Genomic DNA, 15,172 nt, shown 5'->3' with positions numbered 1-15,172 from the left:
ATACCAGAATGTTCTGGAAAACACTTTAGTAATATTTATGGACATTGTTTTAAACTATAAAATTCCTTAACATAAGGAATGATTTTGACCTTGTTAGAGGCTTCTACCAGCCCCTTAATTTTCCTTTAGTTGGCCTTCTTGTAGAAAATGTTGATCTGTTAGAAGGCCTCAGGCCCCAGTTCCTCATATTGTCCCAGATTGTGTGTTATTTTGAGGTTCAATGGAAAGAATGATTATGTGATGAATGACTGCCCTCCCCCATTCAGTCACGTAGATTCAGTAGAGCAAAGGATCTTGTTGAACTACCAGAAGGAAGGAGGCCCACCATAGAAGGGAGTCTTAAACTGTCCCTGCAATTAATTATAAGAGGACATCTTGTACCTTCAAGACCTGGATTGAGGTACAGCCCTAAGGAACTCCCCTGTGCCTTTGGCTCTTTGAAAAGAAAGAGTACCTCAGCTTCTGGATGCTGCCATCGGCTTTCAGGGTGAAGGATATCTAAAGGATTAAATGACCTCAACCACAAGACAATAAACTGTGGCCAATCACCTCAAAGCCCAGTTTTCACTTCAACTATTGTCCTGTGATAATAAGAGTAATTTACTGAACCTTCTCTGTACCTTGAAGGTACTCTATTCAGATGATCAAATCCTCACCTCTGCAAGCTCAGATATTTAACAGTACATGCAGGTCAAGAGATTCCCAGGGGCTCCCAGCTAGGAATAGAAATGTTTCTTTAGAGGTGTTTTTCACTGAAGAGCAATTGGCCAGTGGAAATACTGGGCTAAGGGTAGATCAAAGATGAGAACAGGCTCATAAAGAGTTCACTTAAGACTTACAGACATGAACACCAGAAACCCCAAGTATCCTACAACACACTGTGATGGCATTGGCCAAGCGAATAGATAAGGAGAATCGACTTGACAAAAAGTGCTGATATCACTGCAGGAATTAGAAAAGAGGAAACACGATGACAAGGGACAATGTTAGTGAAGTTCATGTCTGAGAGAGGAGGAAGGTAGAAACAAAGAGAACATGGAGGAATGACATTCAGTGAGACAACAATGTCCCAAAGTATGGGATGGGGAAAAGAGTTCAGTTTTGTAAATAACCTTCACTTGGTTAACAGTTAATGCGCACACACACACCACACACACATACCAAGCAAACACATACTCCTGCCCCAACACCATCACACACACACACACACACACACACACACACACACACACACACACACAGTACATATGCTCACAGAATATATGTATACCAATATACAGCAAAGATGTACATCAAAAGAAAAAAGGAAAAGTGTTGCTAAGACTCTTTCGTTACTTCTTTAGCTCATTTACTGGGAGCCTAGTGTTATCAGATATGATGAATCCTTCATCAATTCTTCCTGAAAAGAGACTTAAATCTGAAAGTATTGATAACTGTCCGCTTCGTTTTACCTGCTCCTGTTGCATATTCCTTCATTTTGGGCCCCTGGTATGCACATGCTCTTTATCAAACCTCTCTACAAAAAATAATGGTCTCAGCAGAGGTTTGGATAATTAGAGATGGTACGTGGCTGTCAGTGATTGTAGAAAGTGTCTGTGTCTCCTTCCCTGATGTTCCAAGTTCAAGTGAGGACACTCTCATTAAATCTAAGCCAAAGGAGTAAATCCCTGAATTTCATACTTCAGGAGTCACCAGCGTTTGCTGGAAATTGGTTTTCTTGTTTGTTCAAATGAGTGTCCTATGTAGCAGCTCAGAAATGAACCACTCTGTGAGCTTTGGTGCACATACACACACTAGCAAAAATGACAAAAAGCACATTAGACCTACTGCTTCCTCAGGTGGCCATAATATCTGCTGGAAAATTTTCTCATCTAACTACCCAACTCCTTTAGCTTGGGAAGAAAGAGCATACAACATCATGTCTTTAAAAAGAAGCTAGGCTAAAGGAGGTTGGGGGCATTGCCTAAGAATGTGCAGGATGCAGGCTTGAGGTAGAAGATTCAGAACGGAAGATCATTCCTGTGACTATCATCCTCAGGGCTTTGCGAAACCAAGGATAGAACATGCCATATATGATGGGATTGAAAGTGGAATTAAAATAACCTAGCCAGAGGAAAACATTATACAAATCTTCAGGGGTTGTAAAATCAATGAAAGGGTCTATGATTGTCAAGACAAAAAACGGCATCCAGCACAACACAAACACTCCCATGACGATGCTCAAGGTCTTCGTGGCCTTGCTTTCCTTTTTGGATGTGACCTTCACCTTGCCTTCTGAGAGGACCTGTTTTGTCCCAGGACCTGTGCCAATCTGCCTGGCATGCTTTCGGGCAACTGTGAAAATGTGTATGTAAATCCCCACCATGACTGTCCCAGGCAGGAAGAAGGCTATGAAAGAAGCTAACACCCCCCAGAGCTTGTTAAATATCAACACACACAAACCTGTACAGTCAATGGCTGCAACAAAATCCTCAGCACCAATCAAATTTAATTCAGAGAATACCAGGCCAAAGGCAAAAAAGATGGGAATGGACCAACTGACAAGTAGAAAGACCTCTATGACAGGGACAGTGATTCTGGTGACATAATGCAAAGGGTCACACACAGCATAGTAGCGGTCAACTGAGATGAAGCAGAGGTGGAAAATGGAGGTGGTGCAGAGCATAATGTCACAGCTGCTGTGAACTTTGCAAAAGAGGTCTCCAAAATACCAGCAGGACTCTACGGACCTGATCATACTGAAAGGCATGACCACACAGCTCAACAGGAAGTCCGTGGTGGCCATAGAGAGAATAAGGAAGTTGGTTGGGGAGTGGAGCTGTTTGAAGTGGGCAATAGAAATGATCACAACCAAGTTTCCCAGCATGGTCATCACTATTGCTCCAATCATGACAAGGTACATGGCATAGACAACAAACGTGGGCCTCTCCCTCCTAAGGCAGGAATTGTTTGCCACCACAAAGCAAAACTGTACTTCTGGGGGCCTCCAGTTGTCAGGTGCATTCATTGTCTTTGTCTTGGGAAATGTATGAGTCCTTTTCAAAAGAGCTGTGTTTATTTCTGTAGAGAAAAAAATAAATAGAACAACAAAACCCTTAGTAGGACAATTGTCCATTGAATCTTAGCTAGCTTGCAAGCCTGAAGCAAGTTGTAAGTCCCTATGAACCAGGAAAGTGTTTTCTCTAAACCTCATGTGCATAGGAATCACTTGTGGATCTTCCTAAAACTTGGACTCTGATTCTAAGGTATGAGGTTGCAAGTTTGCAATATCACAACCTCCCAGGAGAGAACCATGTTAGTGTGAGGTCACACCCTGAGCAGGAAGGCAACTGAAAAATCCTGGATTGATATGATTAACCAATACCCATATATCCCAGGTAGAAGCATATGCCATCTTATTAGAGTCCTAATTCCATAAACTGATCAAGAATTTTTCCTGTCCAGTTCTATTAACCTATTTTCTATATTAAAATCCCTTCCAGAATGATCATGAGCAGTAGGATTTCAAATTAGATTAAATGATGGTTATAATCTGCAGCTGTAATGTATCTTTTATTAAACAATCTTTCCTGTGAACCGCTGCCTCTGCCACTGAAAAGCATTTCTCTTTGCCATGTGACGAACAAAGTCTGTAGAATTTAGAGTAAAAGTGTGGTCAAGATTGCAAGACTGTATGTACATAAATAAGGTCCAAAGTGAGGAAAAATGACTGAAATAACTAACAGACTCTGTAACTTTCATGGCTGTAGTTTCATTTAGCATCTGCATTCAGGAACTAGAGTTGTGGCTGAGGACCATCGGGGACATAAATTCCGAGTTTCCAATTGATAACAAATTTGATATACAGGTGTACATTGTTCAACCTGCCATTTTATACCTTTAATAAGCTGAAAACAATGGGGCTGACTCACCCAGGCTTTGACACAGGTTTGTTTTTCCAGTGCTGACTCTGGGCACATCTCTCTGGTAGCCAATGGGAAGCATTTGTGAGATCCAGGGCCAGATTGGAGAAATGGACTTTGGCCTGAGAACAGACTAAAATTCCCTGACCCCTTGGGAAAGTGATCACACAATTGCATCCTGAACCAGGTTTACATGAAGAAGACAGCACTGAGAACATAGAACCTTTGAAAACGTTTCTGTCATTAGCTATAATGCCTCAGTCTTTGTTTCCTGTGTCTGTGTATTATTTGGAATATTAATACTATAGCATATTTATTGGCTTTGGATGTAGAAATTTAATTTGTAAGTTTAGTACATTTTCTTTTTTAATTGTATCAACTGATACTGTAATTAAAATGAAGTTGAGATATTAAGCTGTAGGAAGTCAAATATAAGAAGCTCCATCCCAACACAGATAATCAGATCCACAGCATAGATTATTTGATTATGTATCGATTTGGGTCCCAAGCTATGAGACTAAAAATAATAAAATATTAAACACATGATTACCTCATTGAATAAATTAATGTTGCCAGGTAGTAGTAACACATGCCTTTAATCCTAGCATTTGGGAGGCAGAGGCAGGTGGATCTCTGTGAGTTTGAGGCCAGCCTGGTCTCTACAGAGCCAGTTCCAGGACAGCCAGGCCTGTTACAAAGAGAAACCCTGTCTCAAAAAACCAAAACAAACAAACAAAAAAGAGTAACTTTAGAGATAACCAAGAATCACCACAAAATTCCTCAGGTGTTTCCCACTACTTCTTAGTCACAAAAGTTTTATTTCCCAAATGAAACTTTACAATCTCCACTATGTCACTATACGGTTATTAACATTTTAAGTTTCAGTTTCGTCAAGCTAATGCTGAAGGAAGCAGGCCAAGGCACCTTGGTCTGAGCACCGCCTTTTTGACTTCAGACTCCATTTTACCTGTAGGCTGAAACAAAATTCAGGTTCCCAAGCCCTAAGGAGCTGAGAACCTTCCAATAGCTGGCCCACCTCCTCCATGAACCCTAGAAATCATCATTGTGCATCTGTAGTTCTTTAGAAACATCCTGGCTATTCCTAACAACAGAAGTTACGAATTCGTGAGACTGAAAAGCTTGCATTGTATGTTGATTTACAATGATGAACCGGTCAAGGGAGCCCATAATCTCTAAACCCTGATTGGTGAAAATTGTAACTGTGACTTGGCAACAAATACTTATCATTTTCATGCTTAAATACTTGCCTCAATTGGCATTCCGGGGTCACAGTTCACCTCCAGAGTCTGTTCTGCAGCCCTGATCCATCATCAGCCCCCTCGCTCCCCCGACATCTTTTGTGCTGCCCTGCATTAATTGCTCTTGTGTCTGCTTGGGCTGATTTGGAGCCTCTGACCACAACAATGCCTCAGAAAATTGAACTTACCTCAAGTTTGTAAAGTATGTTTTTGAGAGACGAGCTGAGGAGCCTAGCCAAGGCTGTGAGCATATTTGCAAGGACTCTAAGTGTGAGCTGCACCCCAGCTGGGGTTTTCTTAAAAACATGGAATGAAACACTTCTACCAGCTACCAGTATCTGATCTCATTCCTGTTGTATAGTTATACACACTAAGGAAATAGTTAAAGGTTCCACTGAGACAAAAGATAGAATAAAATATAGTTACATGTCCTTGGGAGATAGTTCAACAAATGAACATTAGCTGAAGACAGATTATAGAGTAAAACACACACAGTGTTTTACAATGCTTACCTGGGAGAATAGCTAAGGTAATGTCACTAAATCCCTATCCCAACCTCCTGACCAGCAGCTGTATGCACCACTCTGACTGTAGAATTAGTGCTTTGTTATTGGAAACTGTCAGGGAAAGAAGTGGAGATGAACTTTTGTGTACAATTTTAAAGCTTGAGATGATAAAGATCCTCCCTGCCCCCTCCACATTTTTGGTAATTGTCTCCAAATTTTAAAAAAAAATCTTTACAATAATTTTTAAAACAATAAAATAGGAAATCCTTCATAGTGTCTCTCTTCCACAATAGGAAGTTATTATTCTTTTAACCTGTAAGATTTCCCCCAAACTTGAGCATCAGAGGGGTAAATTAATTACCGTATTTCCCACCATCACTCAGGGAAGCATGGAAAATTGTTGGTTATTTCTTTAGGAAGTGGGAAGAAAGATTTGCCAATAATTCTGGAGAGGAGAAAGAATTGCAACTTCTTGGCTCAACGTTAGCTCCTTGAGGGAAAAGTTTACACACTAACGAAACAGACACGAGGACCGTGGAATACTGATTCTGGAAAGGCAAGATGGACATGGTATGCACACTTGTAACCCCAGCATTCCAGAGGCTGAGGCAGGAGATGACAAACTGGAGGCCAGCCTAGGGGACACAGAAAAATTAGAAAGAAAACAACATATTTCTCCAAGCTGAAAACGAAACAAACAAATGAGAAAAGACTTAAAACGATAGCATTCCCCAGATATTAAATGCCTGAAGAACAGCAATGTCTATGTACTTCTCTCAATTGAGAGATAGTATTCCACAACTCAATGACATAAATACATGGGGGAAAAAAAAACTAGAAGACATATCACGTCAGCTTTACCAGACATACTTTTTTATTTTAAGTGTTAGATATCTCAAACATCCCATGTTGGGGACTATCTGCAAAAACAGTGATTTCTTCTTACCCAGTGCTTCTGACTCAGGCAGTGGTTTCTTAGGTAGGAGAGCATGTGGGGTACCAGGAGATCTGCTCTCCCCATGCCTCCCTAGGATTACAGTGATCATTTTGAAATGTGCCAGTTTTGTTTTGACAGAAGTGTGGCTTCCCTCTATGGACCAATAACAGCAGCAACAACAACAACAAAAAGCCACCCAAAAACAAACTGAATTTTTTTCCCGTTTCATAATACAATCTCCTTCCTTTTACCGGGATTTGGTTCTCTAATAGGTAATTTAGAGCAACAGTTATTGAGCCAAGAATAACTAGTGTGCCAGTCTCTTACCAGGCAAATGAGCATGGTGTTCCCTCAGTCCTCTACTCCTCGCTCATTTCCCACTCTGTAATAGACACATAGGACATAGGTTCATGCTCCTGGGAGTGGTTCCTGGCAGGCTATGCGGTCCTCTATATTTAAGCATAAAATGTGCCTCTTGAGGCTGCATTTCCTGTCCTCACAGTTTGCAGCTGACCCCTTCATCACCTGCACTCTTCTGCCAGCGGAGATCACAGGAAGCCACCAGAGAATGGGCTCCAGAGAGCAAACTAGCTTTGTGACCTTATGGCTGTGGCCTCAGAGACAACTCAGATTCGTCTTACACAAGGTCAAAGGTGGACAAAGCGGGAAATGGGAAGGAGGAAAGAAGGAGCAGAGGAACACAGGGGGAGACAGAGAAGGAGGAGAAAGTGTAGCCCAGCAAATGTTCACCTTACCTCTTGTGCTAGATTATTTGCCTTTTTTAAAGATTTGTTTTAATTATGTGTCTGGATGGGATGGGGTTTGTGCACAGGAGTGCAGTTGCTCTCAGAGGCCATAGAACTGGCATCTTCCCGGAGCTGGAGTTATAGATAATAGCGAGCCTACTCATGTGGGTACAGGGAAATGAACTCAGGTCCTCTGTTTGAGCAGTGCACACTCCTAATCTCTGGACCAGGCCATCTCTCCAGCCTCTACTTGGCTCTTTGAAACAGGGTGTGGCTGTGCAGTCCTGGCTGACCTGAAACTGGCTAGGTAGCGTGGGCAGGCCTCTGGCTTGTGAGCAACGGAAAATACATCCCAGCATCAGTTCTTCACAAAGGAATTTACTTTGTAAACATTATCTAGCTGTAAGTTTTAAAACACCTATAATCCTAGTACTCAGGAGGCAGAGACAGGAGGATTGCCACAATTGCCAACTTGGGCAATATAACAAACCAAGTGTCTTTTCAAAAAAAGGGGAAGTGAAAAGAAAAACAGAGGAAGAGGAGGGTCTAGTCACAGTTCAGTGTAGAGATATGCCTTGCACACAGGAATCCCTGACTTTGATTCTCAACATGCCCTCACGAGGACGCATAGGAAATGGGACAAGTCCATCATGATGTGGATAGCTTCATAACTGCTAGGGAGCATGCCTCCATTAGAGTTCTGCACATTGTTTCAGATCATTTCCTTTAATCACAGAGACCACAAAATTATTAAAATTCAGCTTAAGTATTTCATTAAAAAATATAGAATCAAATTTTTCATATTTAAATCAACTTGTTAAAAATTAACTTTATTGCCTTCTAAGGAATTCACTCATGAAATCAAACACATTTGTAAGTAGAGATGATGGCATGGCCAGAGATGTGAAGATTTGATTTTGTGCTCAGTTGGGATGACAAGACTCATCTTTCCATGCTTTCCAGATTGAGAACACATAAATGTATAATGTGTTTTTAATTTTTAAAATGTTATGTGTTGGTGAGAGAGAGATATGTGTTTGTGATTGCTTGTGGATGCAAGCTTGTGCCACTGAATCCAATGTGAAGGTCAGCGGGCAATCTTTGGTGTTGACCTTCACCTTCCCACTTATTTAAGATGGGTCTCTTTGTAACAAGGGAAAGCCCCATTTCATGATATGTTTAACAGAGGACAGATAGTACTGCCACGCAGCAGGGTGAGGAACTTCCAACAAAGGAACTATTTACAAAGCCAAATGTGGATATTGGTTTAACAGAAACAGCAAGAGAAAGCCTGGTACCTAAAACCAATGGCAGTCTGGCATTCATGCTACACCAGAAAGGCACTGGAAGGGTACAGTTGCAGAATTTCCCCACATGGCTGTGTGGACACCACATGACCTTTTTCTGAAAACTATAGCAGCCCTGGGGCACATTTGCAGAAGACACCTATGTGGAAAGCTTGACTCATTAACCCTTCCTCTAACCACTGACCCTTCCTGCTGTTTCCCACTGGAGAATACTATGGAAACCCTGGGCAAAGAGGGCTCTTGAATGCAATCTGTCTGGAGTGAGTGGAGAAGGTCAGAGAGGTAACCAGCACCTAGCATGGGAACTAAGGTATTTAAGAGAATTGTGACAAACAAAGCAGTTCACTAGAGGCTCCGTCAAATCATACAAATCTTCCCATGAATTCCTAAAGCACAATTAGACAGGATCCAAAACCGTTAGCACTTTAAATTCTTTATTCTGAAGACAGTCTTTGTCTTGAGGGTATAAATTTATTCCATGTTTCATTTCATATTTCTTCTATACAGTTTTTTTATTGTTGTTGTTTATAGCAGACAGAGGTAACTCCACTCTGGATGCAAACTCAGTTAATCAATGAATTTATTGGTTAACTGGTTAAAGCTGTTGGAAGGAGCTTTTGGCATCTTACAGAACTGCATTTGCTGAAATGTCATAGGTAGACCAGTGTTTGCAGTGATCTGGTGTCTTAGTCACTGTTCTATTGCTGTGAAGAGACACCATGACCAAGGCAACTTATAGAAGAAACAGGTTATTGGAGTCTTACAGTTTCAGAGGGTGAGCATGGCGGTAGCCAGTAGACATGCCACTGGACCAGTAGCTGAGAGCTTACATCTTGATGTGTAAGCTCTAGACAGAGACAGAGGGACCTAACTGGGAGTGGCTGGCTATTAACACCTCAAAGCCCACCCCCAGTAACACTCCTCCAGCAAGACCACACCTCTTAATCCTTCCCAAACAGTTCCACCAACTGGGGACCAAGTATTCAAAGATATGGGCCAATAGGGGCCTTCTCATTCAAACCACCATACCTGGATTTGGAAGGATCAACATAGTGTCACTTTCTATATTCAATTCATATTCACAGTGTTTTTGTTTGTTTGTTTGTTTTCCTTAATGCGCTTCAAGAAAGAGATTTGTGGTTTCTGAATTGGAGCGAAATATTTTTCCTGACACTATATGTTCAAGAGCTTTGCGAAACCAGGGGTAGAAAAAGCCATGGATGAGGGGGTTGCAAGTAGAGTTGAAGTACCCAAGCCATACCAGAAGATCAAGCACTATGATGGGCGTGGAGTAGTCTAAATACGGATCAATCAAAACAGCCAGAAAGCAAGGCAACCAACATGCTAGAAATACCCCCATGACAATGCCCAGGGTCTTAGCTGCTTTCCTGTCCTTTTTCTTAGACAGGTGTTTTCTTACTTCTCCTTTTGCGTTCTCCGGCCTATTGCTGAGGGCTCGAGCATGTCGTTTGGAAACAATAAAAATTTTACCATAAATACCAACCATGATGGAGCCAGGCGTGAAGAAGCAGGTAGTGAACAGTATTGTCCCCCAGAACTTGTTGAATGTAAGTGCACAGAAATTGAAGCAAGCCACAAGAATCTCGTAGCTCTGCATACCGGAAACATTGGCCTCTGATAGAACTAAGCCAAAAGAAAAAAGGGCAGGGGCCGCCCAGCAAAAAGCCAGCAGCCTCTTGATCATGGACACCGTCATGGTGGTGGTGTAGTGCAAAGGATAACACACCGCATAAAATCGGTCGATGGCAATGGAACACAGGTGGAATATGGAGGTCAGGCTCAGCATCATGTCGAAGCTCGCGTGGAATTTGCAAAAGCCGTCCCCAAAATACCAGCAGCTCTCCACTGATCTCACCATGCTGTAAGGCATGATGACAAAACCCAGCAGGAAGTCCGTGGTTGCCATGGAGAGGATCAGGAAGTTAGTGGGAGAGTGGAGCTGTTTGAAATGTGATATGGAAATCATGATCACCAAGTTCCCAAAGATGGTGATCACCATGGCTCCAGTCATAAACGAGTACATTATCACACGGACACGAAAAGAGCGATTGGTGGGCGGACAGGATTTATTCCCAAATTTGGGGCAGCTGGATAAGTCTTCCGGAATGTAAGCTAGATCCATGGCGATTGGTCCTTCGAATTTCTTTCCAGGAGGAAGTCAGGGTTTCTTCTTTTCTTCAAATGATCGCAGTGAACTTCACCTGTCTGGAGTATAGCAATGTTCAAAGTCATCTGCCATCAATTGACTCTAAATATCGGTAATTCAAAAGTTCAAAATTATACCTACTGCGTTTATTTTCTGAGTTAGTTGCCACATTAGAAAAATGAAAAACTTCAACTGTTTATGCTTCCCCGTGTTGATGGTTTTTATTCTTGCCCATCCATCCCTCCCTTCACTCATCGTGTGTTTCTTTATGTACTGTTTTTTTTTTTTTGGTTTTTCGAGACAGGGTTTCTCTGTGTAGCTTTGCGCCTTTCCTGGAACTCACTTGGTAGCCCAGGCTGGCCTCGAACTCACAGAGATCCGCTGGCCTCTGCCTCCCGAGTGCTGGGATTAAAGGCGTGCGCCACTGTTTTATTCCTGTAATGAACTGGAATAATTTTTTGGTTGACATTTATCATAAGCAACCTCATTCGCAGAACTTGAACTACAGTAACTTTACATATCTTTCACCATCAAACTACTGAACATGTAAAATCTTAAGTCAAACCACAAAGTTTTTCCCCTATGTGTTTGTTCAAGAATTTGATTTCTTCAAGTGCAAAAATTCTATAGCTATTTTAGGCACCAGAAATAACATACTGCTAAGGAAAAATATTTGTAAGTAAACATTTCAAACAGTTTACCATTGGGATATTTTATTTCCCTATTCAAGCTGATAAAGCTGGCATGTCTGCAGACACATTTATGTGCCAAAAGTCAGACATATAATGCAAGATGTCATTATGCAATTAAAATATATTGGAAATTTACTGGACACATAAGAGACATAATGATATCACACTGAACTTTAACTGCATAACTTAATTTCCTTAGCCTTAAAAATGAAAATGTTGTAAGCTCTGCTTGAAATAAAAATTATGATCCAAAATTCTAACACAGAAAACAAATATTTGTACATGTCAATGAGTAACATAGACACTGCTCTTCTCTTAACGGGTTCTCCAATTTTAGGACCTAGAACTAACACTAACTGTGATTCTCTCTTTATTTCTAGTTCCACAGGTCAGAAAATAACGTTGAGTTCTATATAAACCATTAAAACGTCCTCTCAAAGCATAAAGTGGTAGCTCACTCCACCACTCCAGAGGCTGAGGCAGGAAGGTCGCCAGACTCTCAAACCTGCCTGGGCTACACGGTGGGTTCCAGAGACTCTGTCTCAGAAACAAACAAATACACAGACAAATAGGTATCTTTAAACACAAGCTCTCAGGTTTAAATTCTGTTTTTAAAGACTTCAAATCATTCTGAACCTAAAGGACAATTTTGTCTTAAGAGATTTGTGTTGATTTCTGTTAAACATGCTAAGATAAAAGCAACAGAGTGACGGTATAACTTCATGCGTAGTTTCATAAAATAGACTAAGACTATTATAAGTAGAAATGACAGGAAATGTGCTAGGAAAGATATGGTACATTTATTAAGATTTGTGACTAAGTGTTTTCTGTTTCATTCTCTGTACACATTTAAGACTGAAATAGGCAAGACGGCTTGGAAATCATTGCAGGACTCCAACTAAGGTGAAGAGAAGGGAAACATTTCTCCTATAAATTTGCTTTGTAACTATGTGTGGGGTTTATACTCATAACATTGAAAATAAAAAGCAGCAACAACTTCCAGTTCATAAATAAGCCTTATCTGTTGACAATGGGCAGGGATGTATTTTCTGAACATTTTTTGAAAAGCAGGTAGGAGCAGGCAGATTTTTAGATGACAGATTATTACAAAGGATGGGCAGAGGAACTTCTCTTCCATAGAGCAGGGCAGAAGGCAAGTAAGAAGTATGGTGAACTTTTCCCATAATTTGCATTAAATGTTGTTGTATTTGAAAATCAGAAGAACAGAAATATCTACTAAAATGGAGTATGGGAGAATGTGTTAGACATGGAGTGGGAAGGAAGGAATCGATGGAAACACATCTTCCATAAGGACCACACTTACCTTTTTTGGTTGATGAAGGGGAGAAACACACCTTGACTTGCAGGCAGGTCAGTCGATGGCCCTGCAGGTGTATCAAGTGTGTATTTCAATATCTGTTCCCATGGAAATTCTGATGTACACTCCCCTCCCCTCAATCTCTCACACTGCACCTTTAACAGTGATCTCCACGCTGTCTTGAAAATGTCTACTCTAGCCAGGCTGTGGCGAAACGACGTAGACCAGGCTGCCCTCCAACTCAAAAATCCCCCTGCCTCCCAAGTGCTGGAATTGAAGGCTTGGGTCAGAAGCTATTTAGAAAAACTTCCCCCGTTGGAATTAATCTTATAAGATTATTGAGGTAACCACAGAAATTAGACAGTGGTGAGTCCAGTTCTTCTGACGATTTCAAACACTCTTTTCCTTCTAGCACTGTGCCTTGTCTTAATGTAAATTTCTAGAGAAGTGAGGTAGCATTCCATTTATTTGCTAACCCTGATGACACAAAGCAAAGCCATCTTTAGGGCAGGAATCACTTGTTCAATTAAATAGTAAGACGTTAGCCCCAACACATCATCGAAACCTAATTAGTAAAGCACTCTGTCTCCTGGAATTCTTTAATCTGTCTTGGAAAATATTAAGATAATTGCACAACAGAAAATGTTGTTTAGCAAACAGCAAACAAACCCTTCCCTCCTACGGGCCCCCCACCAAATACAAGCAAAACTCAGAAAACAGTAAAAATTTTGGCTATCTGAAAGTCTCAAAACTACTTGCCCCAAATCTTTCTTCTTTTATATTGTTCTATTTTGCTTTTTGAGACAGGCTCTCACTCTGTAACGAAGGCTGGCTTGGTACTCACGGCAGCCCTGCTTCTTCAGCCTCCCTGGTGCTGGGATTACAGACACTAACTGTTACACCCACTACGCCAAATGTAAGTTTGTTTCATTGCATGGTCCCAGCTGTTCCATGTATATAAAATACCTCAAATCTTCAAGTGGCCACTGCAATTGCACGCTGGGACCAGTAGTAAACTCTAGCTCTCCCGGCCCCTTTTCCAATGAACCTCCTTCATCCCTTTCTGGCTGCCATTCATTACCGATTTATCTGGGCAACGAAAGTATTTATGGCCTCAGCCTGTCCTAATAAAAGTAATCTGTAGGCCAGCCTTGTTCTCATTTCCTGGAAATGGGCTTGAAACAAAAAAATCAGGCCACCCCCCAAAGACACATCTTCACAATGTTTGCTGCTGTTTGTACACTCATCGAACTGGACACGAACTATTTTAGATCATAGAGATCTGGTGTTTCTGGTGCGGGGATTCTGTGTGTTTGGAATGAGGGAGCAGTTCTGGGAAGCAAGCAGCAAAAAAATCTTAAGCAAATGCTGCATGCAGGGGAAGATATTAAAATAATGCATGGTATCCGGAAGTGATTCGAATAATAAATGTTATTTTTGTTAAAATGCCAAAGAAGAAAATGCATCTTAGCATTATTGAAATACCTTACAATTATTGAGTCATGCCTTATATACTTCTTTAACTTAGTAAAAACGTTTTATATGTTACATAGAAACTTGTAAACCCTACCAAACCAATTTTGATGGAAATATTAAAGCCTTTCACAGGAACACCACAATAATTATTTTCCAGTTAGGGAGACAAAACTCTACCTTTTCTGTTGCAACCCATGGGTAACACATTCTAATCCCCAAACGTTAGTGTTAGTGAAAAATGGTCAATTTGTTTCCAATTCCTTTTATGATCCAGTACCTTTCGTTTCTTAGAATGTTAGTTTCACCTCATTGAGTTTCTTCTGGTGTCTTTGGTGGGTGTGATGCAGGAAGTTCTGGAAAGTTCGGTGCAGAGAATTAACACCCCCTCATATATAAGTTTGTCTGTGCTCTCAAGAGGGCTGCAATGAAGAAGGCAGATCCAGGATGGGGAGAGAAGGCTTCATGCAGATTCCTGACATAATCGCCATTGCACTTTCTTCCCTCGAGGATATTAGAATAGTCCGTGGACTTCAGTGTCCCAGCGAATTTCAGTTGGCTTTTTCCAAATGAAGGACAGTAATTTCAGATCTGATGTCTTGGTTATTTGGCTTTCATTCTAGAAAGAGAATGTGCCCAAACTGCCATAAACTAAAAATACATGAAACTACACTAAATGCTAACTGATATCCAAGGCAAGAATAATTGTCTTTTTATTATTTATTTATTTACTTACTTACTTACTTACTTACTTACTTATTTCAGGCCAATTACAGTTTCTCCTCCCTCTCTCCTCTCCTCAACCTCCCCTCTCCCACCCACCCCCATTCACTCCTCCTCCCTTCTCTTCAGAAAAGGGCAGGCC

General features: G+C 41.1%; 2 protein-coding genes across 2 annotated transcripts; both read right to left on the bottom strand.

Moving 5' to 3' along the window:
* Positions 1-1,963: 1,963 nt before the first annotated feature.
* On the bottom strand, positions 1,964-3,007 carry LOC128118178 (trace amine-associated receptor 4). Its single transcript, XM_052750660.1, has one exon. It carries the CDS (start codon positions 3,005-3,007, stop codon positions 1,964-1,966), a length of 1,044 nt encoding a protein of 347 aa, XP_052606620.1.
* Positions 3,008-9,768: 6,761 nt separating this feature from the next.
* Positions 9,769-10,800, bottom strand: LOC128118122 (trace amine-associated receptor 3). Its single transcript, XM_052750625.1, has one exon. It carries the CDS (start codon positions 10,798-10,800, stop codon positions 9,769-9,771), a length of 1,032 nt encoding a protein of 343 aa, XP_052606585.1.
* Between the last annotated feature and the right edge of the window lie 4,372 nt (positions 10,801-15,172).

The sequence above is a fragment of the Peromyscus californicus genome, unplaced genomic scaffold (assembly GCF_007827085.1).
Source record: "Peromyscus californicus insignis strain IS unplaced genomic scaffold, ASM782708v3 Scaffold_22__1_contigs__length_63687245, whole genome shotgun sequence".
Classification (NCBI taxonomy): Eukaryota; Metazoa; Chordata; class Mammalia; order Rodentia; family Cricetidae; genus Peromyscus; species Peromyscus californicus.
This window is presented reverse-complemented; position numbering and strand designations above follow the sequence as displayed.

What these genes read in the sequence shown, in the direction of transcription:
- LOC128118178 (XM_052750660.1), bottom strand. Translation starts at nt 3,007, where the DNA reads ATGAATGCACCTGACAACTGGAGGCCCCCAGAAGTACAGTTTTGCTTT.
- LOC128118122 (XM_052750625.1), bottom strand. Translation starts at nt 10,800, where the DNA reads ATGGATCTAGCTTACATTCCGGAAGACTTATCCAGCTGCCCCAAATTT.